Raw genomic sequence first — 15,152 nt, 5'->3', positions numbered from 1 at the left:
CCTAAAACCTTCCAAAGCAAGGAGGGAGCAGAAAGCTGGAGAGAGACGTAACAATAACATAAAGAACCTGCAGTCATTTAGTGAGCCAGTGACAGACCAGTAGCCCAGGGGTCATAATTTCTAGTCTAAGTATCTCTTCATTTTCTTTCTCAAGCAAAATGAAAAGTACGATTACAATTTTTAGAACTGTTTATGTTCTTTTCCTGTGGAGCTTTAGTTTTCTTGAGAATGAATTACTTGAAAACAATCATCAAGAAGGAAATATTGGGTAAAAAAGAAAACATATATTAAATTTATCAAACTCTGGTTGTCAAAAATGTGTTAGAATTACTACCAGGTGAAGAAAACACAACTGAACAGGCTGGAGTCAATCTTTCAGGTATTATACAAATATATAATGTTCTAACACAAAAAAAACTAGAAGTAGTTCTATGATAAAATTTTTTAAAAACCTCTATAATGGACAACTGAAAACATTTCAAACAATACACTTTCCCTTACCAGAAACACTTGTGCTTTAAAAAACCTTTATAATGGACAACTGAAAGCATTTCAAACAATACACTTTCCCTTACTAGAAACTCTTGTGCTTTAAAAACACAGAAAATTGCTACTTGTAAAGCCCCAGGTGTTAGGTTTTCAAATAACTTATTTTATGAAAAGCAAAGTCAAAATTCACATGAAACAACGCTTTTATGCATTTTTCAAGGAGGTAATGATCATAAATTGAAAAAACTGGGTCAGGCGCAGTGGCTCACACCTGAAATTCCAGCACTTTGGGAGGCCAAGGCGGGAGGATTACAAGGTCAGGAGTTCGAGACCAGCCTGACCAACATGGTGAAACCCTGTCTCTACTGAAAATACAAAAATTAGCTGGGCATGGTGGTGTGCGCCTGTAATCTCAGCTACTCGGAGGCTGAGGCGGGAGAATCACTTGAACCCGGGAGGTGGAAGTTGCAGTGAGCCAATATCGCGCCACTGCACTCCAGCCTGGGTGACAGTGTGAGACTCCGTCTCAAAAAAAAGAAAAAGAAACGAACAAAAAAAAAAAAAAGAAAGAAAAAACTGGAAGGCTTTTAAAGGGAAAATGGTTAATGAGAAAGCCAACTACAATAAAAACATTTAGTAAAAGCTTCATTTTAACAGATCAAAATAGGTGTGTAGATTTTTCAAAGGTTAAGTGATTTATTTTCTGTTAATCTGTAACAAAAATGTACTATTTGATATTATAAAATAAGTGTTATCACTGATAACACTGAATCTGAAATACTATGTAAGAGTCTTTTTTTGTTCAGTAGCCGCTCCATTTACCTGTACCAGGTAAAGCTCCTAGGACTCTACACACCACGCTTCAAAAATGGAGGAGGGGGATGGTGCCTCTGGTGGGGGTCAGGGAGGGAAATATAATCTCTAGATAGATGTGTATAGCTGAAAAAAGCCTTGATCCATAGATTCTAATAAACTCCTTGGCTTGTATCACCTCCCTCATAAGCAGAATTTTGTGAGGGGGGAAAAAGAAACATTTCATTTGCATTGCAAAAATAATCAATTTCAAAGAAAAGGTGATTACATCAACTTACCTCACCATCTAGGAGGGGTTGCTGTTTTTGTGGACTTTGTGATGCTTTTTGCTATATAACCCCAAAACCCCCCAAAAAAGGAAGCTGGTTAGAGTCTGGAACACGGAAAATAAAAAATTACATTTACTAAAATAATCACTCACATTAATTTTTCTACCTCTTGTATATAGCATTTTTCTAGATTTACTAGTTAGAACATGTTTAGTTAGAAATTTTAAAAACTATACATATACCTACAGAAACACGTTTACAATCAGAATACTGACCTTCTCTCAGTGAACTTATTCTCTCCCTCTAATGGCTTCAGTATCACTCGAATGGTAATAACTTTAGCTAGAAGCAAATCTCAGGTTTGTGTTTTCAACTGCCTGTGGAAACTCTCTACTTGGAAACCCCACTCCACCTCGTATCTGACATATTCAAAAACAAACTCACAATGTCCCATACTAACTGGCTATTTTCTCCAATGTGTGATATCTAATCGTCTAATAATAACATGATAGCATTGCTGTGGTCCCTGCTTTACAACGTACTCTACCACGTCACTGTGTACACAGTATCTCAGTGATTCTTCTACTGTGTGAGATAAAACATCATCATCATATTCATTTAGAGATGAGAAAATCGAGGAGAGGCTATGCGGCACGTGCAAGGTCTCCAAGTTCATAAGTAGCACAACTGAGGTTTGCGCCTGTCTTCCACCTGCAGAGCCTGCGTTCTTTCCACAATGCGAGACCCTCATTTGAAACCATTCTTTTAGCCTCCAAACCTTGCCTTGGGAGCTTCTTTTCTTTCACCCTCTTCAGTGATTTATTCATCATCTCGCTTACAGGTAATTCAGCAAATCCATTTTATGATAGTAATAGGGGATATAGCATCTACCATACTAGTATTAAGCATTAAGTATATCCATAATAATTCTGAAATAGTTAATATTTCATAGTTAAATATCACACACAGGAGGAAGCTAAAGGCATAAAATGGCTCAGCAACTTTCTAAAAGTCAAGCACACAGCAAGTGGCAAAGCTGGACTCAAATTCAGAAATTTCTGAACTTAGGCTCTTGTCTCTGTGCAATACTGCCGACCCTTAGTACCCTCAGAAGCCATCTGGTTTTTATGCCTTATTTCACACCCTAGTCTAACTACTGCAGTTTCTCTCTTCTTTAGTTTCCTCTTTCTAGTCTCTTTCTTCCTAACCGATTCTAACACGAGTACATTCGTTTTTCAGAAGTCTCTCTCTTGTCTTTTTCCTGCTTTGAAACTCAGCATTCTCTTTTACTTAACAGATCAAGATCCAACACTAATCTGACATTTAATCAAGACTCTCTACAAGTCGACTATCTCTTACTAGCTGTGTGACTTCTGTAGAAGGCAAACTGAATGAGTTAATTTATGCAAAGCACATAGAACAGCATTTAGGATTCAGTGTTAACCATTATTACCGAGAGGCAGCATGGACTGTGCTCACAAAACAGGCTTTGGAGCCAACCTGCCTTGTTCTAATAATAGGATTTTAATCCTGCCACTTACTGAGTATTTAATCTTAGTAAACTGCTATTCTCTCTGAGCTTGTTCATAAAAAGAAAAAAATGGTACCTAAAGAGATTGCTGGAGAATTAAATGAGTAAATATATATAATGTACTTAAAATAGTGCCTGGTACATAATAAGCACTCAATAAGTTTTAAGTATTATCATCATCTCAATAATTCATTTTTCCCTAAGTCTTCAATACAAACTCTCTAGGCCAGCTGGTATTTCCTGCAAGTACCATTATTTTAAATCTACAGATCATACAAGGTCATTCCTAGTTCCCATCCTGTTTAGATTTCCTCAGCCTAGATCGAACCCCCCTTTACACCATCATCCAGTCTATTCTTCCTGGCTATACCCTACATACTCATTCTTCAGGGTCCCGTATCATTTCTTTTTGAGGTCAATTCTGGTGATACTTGTTCTCTAAGTCTTCTATTGTCTTGAATATAAAACAAGCACTTTTATTACAAGCTGTCTTATTTTCTGTTTTTTTCTGTGATAAGGTCTAAGCTGTGCCTGGTGGGCAGGGCTTGTATTTTATGCATCTTTATATTCCTTGTACAACCAGCATTCCATAAAGGTCTTTCAAGTCGAATGGACGAACAAAGTTAGGCTTTCAGAAGTCTAGGTTTGCCTCCTGATTATGAAAAGGAATTTACTATAAATGACTACATTGCTTAATTTTCCTACACCTGCAGCTTCCTCATCTATGAAACCTGAACACCTCCAAATGACCTAAGAAGAATAAACCAATGAAGTATTTTCATTAGTTTCAAAAGAACTATATAAAAAATTTTTATGCAGTAACAAACCAAGCAGGGATTTAAGGGAAAGAGAAATGGTTGGACAAATTAGGAGAAACAGTATGTGGGTATTAGATGACTTGCACAAAAAGACAATGACAGAGATAAAGGAGGCCAGGAGAACATGGCCATCAGCACATTAATGTTCTTACGAGGGGTGAAAAGGCACGAAAAGAAACATCTCAGGGCAGACGGAAGGTTCTGAGGGAGGGATTAAGAGAGGTACCTTTGTGAACTTCTGGTTGTAGGAATATTAATTTTAGTATTTTTGCTATTGGTCAAAAGATTTACCTACATTTTTTTTTTTTTTTTTTTGAGATGGAGTCTCACTCTGCCGACCAGGCTGGATAGAGTGCAGTGGTGGTGATCTCAGCTCAGCGCACTACAACCTCTGCCTCCTGGGCTCAGACAATTCTCCCACTTCGGCCTCCTGGTTAGCTAGGATTACAGGCATGCACCACCACGCCCAGCTAAATTTTTTTATTTCACTTGAGACAGGATTTTGCCATGTTGGCCAGGCTGGTCTCAAACTCCTGACCTCAGGTGATCCGCCCACTTTGGTCTCCCAAGTGCTGGGACTACAGGCATGAGCCACCATACCCCGCCAGATTTGCCTACATCTTGATAGAAAATAATAGACAAGGGAACTTGTTGGATGAAGAGGAATCAGGTAAGAAAGAGTTAAACATCATCACCAAGGGTCTGATACATTCAGAAAAAAATAATTTATCAGGTAAAACAGACATATGCATGGTACTTAAAGAAGATGGTCTCTAAAGTATGAAATACAGGAAAGTCTTTAGAGGACAAGAATAATTCATTTAATCATTCAACAAATATTTATTGACGATTACTATGAGCTAAAACCTGCTAAGGTCTAGGGATACAGTAGTAAGTAAAACAGACATGGTTCTTATCTTCATGGAGTTTACAGATAAATGATAGACAGATATTAAGTAAACAAAATTACAAACAATTATTTAATTATGAAGAAAAAAATGATTTCAGAACAAAAAGATAAGTAATACAGGTAAAATAAAATGTCATTGTTTCAGGCGCTACTATAGAGGCTGCAAAATATTAAGAAATATTAACAGGGTTGTTTAACTGAATGTGTGTGGAGAACAGAAAGGAACAAATCAAAGTTCCTGCAAAGGATAAAGCCTGTGAGGCTAGCAAACTTTTGTTATTTACTAAAGCAAGGAAGCTGGAGAGAGGTCTGAGTAACAGTTCACATTTGGAGGGCCTTAACTCATTATTTACTAAAGCACTATCAGTTTCATGTGACTGATCTTTACTATGACACCAGAAATTGAGGAAATGGCTGCTGGATAGTAAAGTGACATGTCCAATGATGGACTGCTAAATAAGAGGAAGAGATTACTGTTAGTAAGATAATCACTTCCATCGTCCTTATGCAGATAGACACAAGTAAAGTAAAAGAGACACTCTATCTAGTTAAGATTCCTTATAGAGAGAAAAATGGTTGACATTTTAATTGACAATAAAAACCAACAGGCTCGGCCAAACAAATAAGCACTTCACCTCTCAGCAGCTTGAACAGTGTCATCAAAGGACTCACTTTGACAAAGTCCAGGACAGCATCTCTCTGGATCTGCTTGGTCCTTATTTTCTCCTCTTCATACTGCAGGGCAGCGAGCTGGGCCTCTCTCCGAGTGCGCTCTACTAACTGCTCCCTTCTCCGATGAAGTTCCAGGTCTGTATGTGACAGCTGGACCCAAAGCGTTATTGTGCATATCAAAGTAAAAACAAGGATCACTTTACCAATATTCCCTGTCAATTCAGGGAACTACTGTTGACCCATGCAACTTTTGCTTTGAAGTCACCTAGCATTTCTTTACATGTGTTTATTGCCAATCTTTTCCCATCTTTGCACCGTTCTTGTATACATTAGGGTTGGTACAAAAGTAATTGTGGTTTCTGCCATTGAAAGTGATGGGAGAAACTGCAATTACTTTTGTACCAACCTAATACTATAAAGCTATCACGAAGGTAAAGATTTTCTATCTAGTGTCCAAAAACACTGTTAGCAAGTATCACGTACATATGTTATATTAACTGAGACAGCTGGTAATGCTTAAATATATCTGGCAATTAATGGCAATTTAAGTATTATAAAAGAAAAAAATAATCATCTTAGTTTAAAAAGCAAAACTAAATAAACATAACTACTAAAAATTACCTGATTGTGACTTGCTGATAGTGACAAGAGAGAAGATGGCTCAACTGGAACCCTGATCCAAAAAAGAAAACAGAAAAAAACTCTTCAATAAAAAGACAAACAGATGTATAAAAAACAAATGAAATTTTTATTGTAAATGTAGCTTTCTATTAATCAGCAGCAAACCGCCTAGTCAGCATTGAAGGAGTAGCTGCATTTTGTAAACCTACGCCCAAGTCATTAAGTGAAACCAGAGGAAAATCTGCCACCTCCAACTCACGTTTCATGTGGTATCACTATGTCAGCCAATAACAACAGTTAACTGAGATCACTTTTCAAACAGTATCATTTCTTTATAACATGAACAACTATTATCTTCGTTACCACCGTGATTAAAACAAGATACATGTAAACTGAGATCCTTTCACAAACACAGCCATTTTATCAACAGAAATCTAGAATACTACAGAACCTGGTAACTGTATTTATAAAGCACACCTGCTCTTATTTTCAATTGATGAAGTAATTTTAACACAGAAATAAAAATTCTGGTTTTTTTATTTTTAAGAAAAATACGAAACCCTTTTTTAATGCTTAAAAAAACAACAAAAAAGTACGACTTCCTCACTGTTATCAATGTTAATTCTTGTAGTTTACTATTTATCCTTTTCCTAAAACAGATTTCATTGTTCAAGTCTCTGTAACTCATCTTTGTGTCTGAAACTAAAACTGGCAAAAGTAGTGACTGTCTGACATTTAGGACCTGGCCTCTGAAACTATGATGACGATGAGCCTATCAGGCTGATCTAAAGGCACTGAAATCAGTGTGCTATTAGGGGAACAAAAACAAAATCCTGCCATCATTGCTCACTGCAGTCTTGACCTGCTGGGCTAAAGCCATCACACCCAGCTATTTTTAAAAAATTTTTTTTGTAGCAATGCCGGTCTTAGTATGTTGCCCAGACTGGTCTCAAACTCCTGCCCCTCAAGCCATCCTCCCATCTCAGCCTCCTAAAGTACTTGGACTACAGGTGTGTGAGCCACTGCGGCCAGCCTTTTTTTTTTTTTCTTTTTTTGAGACAGGGTCTCACTCTGTTGCCCAAGCTGGAGTGCAATGGCATGATCATGGCTCACTGCAGATTCGACCTCCTGGCCTCAAGTGATAATCTCGCCTCAGCCTTTCCAGTAGCTGGCCTACAGGTGTGTGTCAACCAACCCAGGCTTATTTCTGTAGTTTCTGTAGAGACGGGGCTTTGCTATGTTGCCCTCAAATTCCTGAGTTTTCAAGTGATCCACCCACTTGGGCCTCCCAGAGTGCTGGGATTACAGGTGTGGGCCACCGCACCCAGCCCTGATTACACATTTAGAGTAACAGGAATTAACTGCAACTTTCTCCCTGGATTGCTAATTTCACTGTTAAAATTTCCCATAGCTTTTACTGGCCATCTGTAGATGAACTGAACCAAAACACAGAAAGGACCAAATAAACCGTCTCAAGTCTGTTTATGTGCCCTAACCTGAACACCATACTTTAACAATGCTTATCAATCTTTGTTTTGTTTTGAGACAGAGTCTTGTCCCGTCGCCCAAGCTGGAGTGCAGTGGCCCGATCTCAGCTTACCACAACCTCCGCCTCCCAGGTTCAAGTGATTCTTCCACCTCAGCCTCCTGAGTAGCTCGGATTACAAACATGTGCCAGCACACCCGGCTAATTTTTGTATTTTTAGTAGAGACGGGGTTTCACCACGTTGGCGAGGCCGAATTTAATGAAATGCAGTCATTGAACGCCTGACCTCAGGTGATCCGCTTGCCTCAGCCTCCCAAAGTGCTGGGATTCCAGACGTGAGCCACCGTGCCCAGCTGCTTTTCAATCTTTTAATACATATCCTCTTTTTACATATGTTTCTTTTTTTCTTTTCTTTTCTTTTTTTTTTGAGACAGGGTCTCATCTCACTCTGTTGTCCAGGCTTGAATGCAGTGGTGCGATCTCAGTTCACTGAGGCCTCCACCTCCCAGAGTTAAGCTTCCTGAGAAGCTGGGACTACAGGTGTGCACCACCAGGCCCAGCTAAGTTTTGTATATTTTTGGTAGAGATGGGGTTTCGCCATGTTGCCCAGGCTGGTCTCGAACTCCTGGGCTCAAGCAGACCACCCACCTCGGCCTCCCAAAGTGCTGGGATTACGGGTACATATATTCATTTACCCTCTCTTTACAATGCTTCTTTAAAAAGCCAGTCAAACCCACTGTTTCCACTTTATCTCATTATTGTATTTTGTACCCAATCCAATCCGCATCCTGTCCTTACAATTTCACTAAAACTGTTCTTTCTTTCACCTCACAAGTTTGTCAGTGATCTTCACAACCCCAAATCTAACAGTTGTTTCTTAGTCCTCCTCTTATTAAACCTATCAGCAGGGCGGGGTGCGGTGGCTCACGCCTGTAATCCCAGCACTTTGGGAGGCTGAGATGCATGGATCATGAGGTCAGGAGATCGAGACCATCCTGGCTAACATGGTGAAACCCCAACTCTACTAAAAAAATACAAAAAATTGGCCAGGTGTGGTGGCGTGCACCTGTAGTCCCAGCTACTCAGAAGGCTGATGCAGGGGAATGGCTTGAACCTGGGAGGCGGAGGTTGCAGTGAGTCAAGATTGCGCCATTGCACTCCAGCCTGGCGACAGAGCAAGTCTCCGCCTGGAAAAAAAACCTATCAGCAGTAAGTGATGTTGTTCATTCCTCTCTATACTTCTTCAAACACTGTTTTCAAGGCCAGGCACAGTGGCTCATGCTTTTAATCCCAGCATTTTGGGAGGCCAAGGCGCGAGGATCTCTTGAGTCCAGGAGGTCAAGGCTGCTTGAGCTATGATGACACCACCGCACTCCAGCCTGGGTGACACAGACCGTGTCTTGAAAAAGCAAAAACAGCAGCACTGGTTTCATTTAGCCTCTGGGACACCACCCTCTTTCTCCTATCCCCATGACCACCCCTGCTCAGTTTGTTTTTCTGGTTGTTCAAGCCCTAATTCTTGCCACCTTACTCCAAACTCATAAATCTAACTGCTTACTTGATAATTCCAGTCGGATGTCTTGCATGTACCTGAAATAGACCTTAACCACAGCAGAACTCTCACCTCACATCCCAGATGTGTCCTGCTTTACTCAGGCTCCTGGGTGTTTCTTGAATACACCAAAAGCATGTTCCTACCTCAGAACCTCTACCTAGAATGTTTCCCCCCTAGACCGCCATAACGTTTGCTCTTTTTCAGGTTTCTACTGAAATATCATCACTGCATCTAACATGACTTTCACTCTGCCCTCACCCACCATCTCCTTCATCCTGCTTTGTTTTTCTTCAGAGCACCCAGCAGTACCTGAAATATGCTTGTTACACGTATTTGTCTATATCCACTAAAAAGTAACTCTAAAACACCAGGGATTTGGAACAGACAAAACCATTATATGCTGAAGAAATATTGCTTGAATGAATGACAGTAGCACCCTCCCCCAAAACAGCGTGGAATATTGAGACATAAAAAACAAAATGCAGGTAACACACATGTATCTCCTCTAAATCTTGAACTTACTTGAGTTAAGTAAACCAGACTTTCCTCTCTTCAGGCAGACTTTTTTTTTTTTTTTCTTTTGAGATGGAGTCTCGCTCTGTTTTCCAAGCTGGACTGCAGGGGCACAATCTGGGCTCACTGCAACCTCCACCTCCTGGGTTCAAGTAATTCTCCTGCCTCAGCCTCCCAAGTAGCTGGGACTACAGGCACCTGCCACCACACCGGCCAATTTTTTGTATTTTTAGTAGAGACGGAGTTTCACCATGTTGGCCAGGCTGGTCTGGAACTCCTGACCTCAGGTGATCCACCTGCCTTGGTCTCCCAAAGTGCTGGGATTACAGGCGTGAGCCACCGTGCCCAGCCAGTATAAGGCAGACTCTAAACTGCCTTCTCTGTTTTTCTTTATTTACAAAATCACATAATTACTGTGAGTAGCTTTTCTGGCTTTGTCTATATAACATGAAACAAAAAAACTGTCAGGTTTTATCTAAATGTTAATTCTATATTGCTTCTTATAGAAGTTATAACACACTTTACAGAACCTAGTCTGATATGATCATGTCTCCTGAACTAAAATGCTATTCAAATTATAAGTAGGACTCGTACTTTTTTTTTTTTTTTTTTTTTTTAAGACAGAGTCTTGCTGTCACCCAAGCTGGAGTGCAGTGGTACAATCTTGGCTCACTGCAACTTCCACCTCCAGGGTTCAAGCAATTCTCCTGCCTCAGCCTCCCGAGTAGCTAGGACTACAGGTGCAAGCTACCATACCCGGCTAATTTTTGTATTTTTAGTAGAGATGGGGTTTCACCATGTTGGCCAGGCTGGTCTGGAACTCCTGACCTCAGGTGATCTGCTGGCCTCGGACTCCCAAAGTGCTGGGATGACAGACGTGAGCCACTGAACCCAGCCTATAAAAAATTATTTTAACAATTTTTTTAAAACGTAATTTTTGCTAGTTTCCATTTCAAATTTACATAATCCATCTTGGCAAATACTATAAAACATTCACACTTTTTATGTATTACATCTCCATATGTTTATTATCTCCCAGTAGGGTAGACTCTATGTGGGTAGGGGATAGGGGAGTGGTAGGTGGGAAGAAATGTGTGTGGTGGATGAGGGTAGGGGAAGAGAATGGGAGAAAAAAAGGGGTAAGCAAGCTTTCCTTTTCGGCTCACTAGCAGAGGATTCCTCATGCTCACTCAATGTTTTTGAGTTGCTGTAACTGACAGACCACTGAGGCAGATTCTTTTTGATAACATGTTATTCAGATTAAAGACAAGTCTTGCTCGCCTGAGAGCTATCAGTCACTGAGAGGTGATTTTGTCTTTTTAGGTTCTAATTCAACATTCCACTTGAATGGTAGCTCCAAGACGGCAGGAATTTTGACTAAGTTCACAGCTACATCTGGAAAAGAACTTGGCACATAGTAGATATTTCACAAATACCTGCTAATTAAAAACATGAAGTATATATTGATCTTAGAGCCTAACTGGTTACTAGGATCAAGTATGGAGTTCTTACCCAAGGACTGTGCTAAGGTCTAGTATTCTGGAACCCCCAGTTAAACAGTAATGGCTGGGTGCAGTGGCTCACACCTGTAATCCCAGCATTTTGGGAGGCCAAAGCAGGAGGGTTAGTACTTCAGTCCGGGAGTCTGAGACCAGCCTGGGCAACTTAGTGAGATTTCTGACTCTACTAAAAATAACAAACAATTTGCTGAGTATATAGCACACGCCTGAAGTTGCAGCTACTCCAGAGGCTGAGGTGGGAGGACTGCTTGAGCCTGGGAGGTAGAGGCTGCAGTGACCATGATCACAACACTGCACTCCAGCCTAGGCAACAGAGAGAGACCCTGCCACGAAACAAAACAAAACAAAAAATGTAATCCCAGCTTTAGTTTCCAGCACTGCGTGCGGCAGACTAAACGTCCTGAATGACTCTTCCAATGGAAATAACCAAAATGCTGAATAAAACAAAACAAGCTTTTAAAATGTATTGCTAAGGTGCCATGAAAATAAAGAATCCACAGACTTTCAAAAAGAAGTAAAAACAGGAACTCTGGACTAAGAAGTGGTAGGCAGACTTTCGTCTTCCATGATCTCCGTCCCTGGCCTTACTCTAGTGAATATTGTTGTATTACATTTTTTAAAGGCTTTGCAGATGAAATTAAGGTTACTAATCAGGTGGCCTTAAAACGGGGAGATTATCCAGGTTGACGTAATACAACCACGAGCCCTTAAAAGCAAAAGACTTTGGGAGATGTGGCAGAAAGGGAAGTGAGAAAGATTCCAAATATAAGGAGGATTTGACCCATCATTCCTGGTTTAAAGACAGAGGGGGCCATGAAGAAGGAATGTGGGTGGACTCTAAACACCACCCACTGGCAACCAGGAAAATAATGGGGACCTCAGTCACGGGGACCGGTAACTGCATCAAACTGAACTCTGCCAACATGTAGGAGTGTGAAAATGAACTGTCCTCCACAGTCTCCACATGAGAATCCAGGTCAGCTAATACCCTGACTTTGGCTTCTAAGTAGAGAACCAGGGGGGCCTGCCCAGGCTCTATCCTCCAGAAGGGTATTAATATAATAAAGGGGTGTTGTTCTAAACTGCTAGAACTTTATAACACAAGCAACAGAAAACTAACACATAAGGTAACTGAGTGAAAAAGCTAGCTTTTATTGTGAGGGTTTCTACTAAATCCTGGAGCTCTCGAGCTATGATGGATGCAGGACGTGAGAGAGACGAGATAAAAAACGCAGGCCCACTCAGGGTAGGGAATGTAACTGGAAACTCCTGCATAAAACTAGAATCTCAAGACTATACTTTCAATAAAAGGGCACATGGCAACTGAAAAGACATTCTGAAATACATTTCGAAGCATATAAAATTTAATTAAATCTCCATTAGTTAAGTGGTAAGAGTATAAATGGCAAAGTTATGTCTTTTTTCTCCCTACATATTTATTCCATCTATATCTCAGTCCCCCAAGTTAACTTTAATACCCTGTCAAGTATAAGAACTACGTAAATTTACTATCACTTAAGAATAGGCATATCAAGACTTCATAAAACCAGAAGGCAAAGAACTAAAGGATGAAATTTCCAACTACTGCGAAATACTTCATGGCAAGAAACATTCTGGAATTCAAGAATGAGAAGCAGTGCTCTAAATGATCAAGCTAATTTTCAAAATATTCTTTGTTTTTTTTTGTTTTTTCTGAGATGGAGTCTCACTCTGTCACCCATCCTGGAGTGCAGTGGCGCAATCTCAGCTCACTACAACCTCCGCCTCCTGGGTTCAAGTGATTTTCCTGCCTCAACCTCCCAAGTAGCTGGAATTACAGGTGTGTCCCACCACACTCAGCTAATTTTTGTATTTTTAGTAGAGACGGGGTTTCACCATGTTGGCCAGGCTGGTCTCGATCTCCTAACCTCAAGTGGTCCGCCCGCCTTGGCCTCCCAAAGTGCTGGCAGTACAGGTATGAGCCACCGTGCCAGGCCTAATTTTCAAAATATTCTGAGAGGCACCAAGTACAGTGGAAAGATCGCATGGAGACAGGACTGGCTATACATATCACTGTCTCTGCCTATCTCTCTGTTATCCAGTCAAAAATGTAAGTTAAAAAAAATTAGGACTCGCCGGGCGCGGTGGCTCAAGCCTGTAATCCCAGCACTTTGCGAGGCCGAGACGGGCGGATCACGAGGTCAGGAGATCGAGACCATCCTGGCTAACCCAGTGAAACCCCGTCTCTACTAAAAAATACAAAAACCTAGCCGGGCGAGGTGGCGGGTGCCTGTAGTCCCAGCTACTCAGGAGGCTGAGGCAGGAGAATGGCGTAAACCCGGGAGGCGGAGCTTGCAGTGAGCTGAGATCCGGCCACTGCACTCCAGCCTGGGCGACAGAGCGAGGCTCCTCACTGTTATCAATGTTAATTCTTGTAGTTTACTATTTATCCTTTTCCTAAAACAGATTTCATTGTTCAAGTCTCTGTAACTCATCTTTGTGTCTGAAACTAAAACTGGCAAAAGTAGTGACTGTCTGACATTTAGGACCTGGCCTCTGAAACTATGATGACGATGAGCCTATCAGGCTGATCTAAAGGCACTGAAATCAGTGTGCTATTAGGGGAACAAAAACAAAATCCTGCCATCATTGCTCACTGCAGTCTTGACCTGCTGGGCTAAAGCCATCACACCCAGCTATTTTTAAAAAATTTTTTTTGTAGCAATGCCGGTCTTAGTATGTTGCCCAGACTGGTCTCAAACTCCTGCCCCTCAAGCCATCCTCCCATCTCAGCCTCCTAAAGTACTTGGACTACAGGTGTGTGAGCCACTGCGGCCAGCCTTTTTTTTTTTTTCTTTTTTTGAGACAGGGTCTCACTCTGTTGCCCAAGCTGGAGTGCAATGGCATGATCATGGCTCACTGCAGATTCGACCTCCTGGCCTCAAGTGATAATCTCGCCTCAGCCTTTCCAGTAGCTGGCCTACAGGTGTGTGTCAACCAACCCAGGCTTATTTCTGTAGTTTCTGTAGAGACGGGGCTTTGCTATGTTGCCCTCAAATTCCTGAGTTTTCAAGTGATCCACCCACTTGGGCCTCCCAGAGTGCTGGGATTACAGGTGTGGGCCACCGCACCCAGCCCTGATTACACATTTAGAGTAACAGGAATTAACTGCAACTTTCTCCCTGGATTGCTAATTTCACTGTTAAAATTTCCCATAGCTTTTACTGGCCATCTGTAGATGAACTGAACCAAAACACAGAAAGGACCAAATAAACCGTCTCAAGTCTGTTTATGTGCCCTAACCTGAACACCATACTTTAACAATGCTTATCAATCTTTGTTTTGTTTTGAGACAGAGTCTTGTCCCGTCGCCCAAGCTGGAGTGCAGTGGCCCGATCTCAGCTTACCACAACCTCCGCCTCCCAGGTTCAAGTGATTCTTCCACCTCAGCCTCCTGAGTAGCTCGGATTACAAACATGTGCCAGCACACCCGGCTAATTTTTGTATTTTTAGTAGAGACGGGGTTTCACCACGTTGGCGAGGCCGAATTTAATGAAATGCAGTCATTGAACGCCTGACCTCAGGTGATCCGCTTGCCTCAGCCTCCCAAAGTGCTGGGATTCCAGACGTGAGCCACCGTGCCCAGCTGCTTTTCAATCTTTTAATACATATCCTCTTTTTACATATGTTTCTTTTTTTCTTTTCTTTTCTTTTTTTTTTGAGACAGGGTCTCATCTCACTCTGTTGTCCAGGCTTGAATGCAGTGGTGCGATCTCAGTTCACTGAGGCCTCCACCTCCCAGAGTTAAGCTTCCTGAGAAGCTGGGACTACAGGTGTGCACCACCAGGCCCAGCTAAGTTTTGTATATTTTTGGTAGAGATGGGGTTTCGCCATGTTGCCCAGGCTGGTCTCGAACTCCTGGGCTCAAGCAGACCACCCACCTCGGCCTCCCAAAGTGCTGGGATTACGGGTACAT

At 41.4% G+C, this 15,152-nt stretch overlaps 1 protein-coding gene across 1 annotated transcript in view; it reads right to left on the bottom strand.

The window, feature by feature from the left end:
* Window positions 1-15,152, bottom strand: part of LRCH3 (leucine-rich repeats and calponin homology (CH) domain containing 3) — an 85,133-nt gene that overhangs the window by 31,332 nt on the left and 38,649 nt on the right. Inside the window, exons 9-11 of the mRNA XM_011978717.1 lie at window positions 6,124-6,175; window positions 5,503-5,652; window positions 1,581-1,631 (exon numbers count right to left, since the gene is read on the bottom strand). Coding sequence (XP_011834107.1) covers window positions 1,581-1,631; window positions 5,503-5,652; window positions 6,124-6,175 — 253 coding nt within the window. The remainder of the gene's footprint in view (window positions 1-1,580; window positions 1,632-5,502; window positions 5,653-6,123; window positions 6,176-15,152) is intronic.

This window comes from Mandrillus leucophaeus, unplaced genomic scaffold, assembly GCF_000951045.1.
Source record: "Mandrillus leucophaeus isolate KB7577 unplaced genomic scaffold, Mleu.le_1.0 Scaffold199, whole genome shotgun sequence".
Taxonomy (NCBI): Eukaryota; Metazoa; Chordata; class Mammalia; order Primates; family Cercopithecidae; genus Mandrillus; species Mandrillus leucophaeus.
The sequence above is the reverse complement of the archived record's forward strand: the minus strand, read 5'-3'. Positions and strand labels throughout refer to the sequence as shown.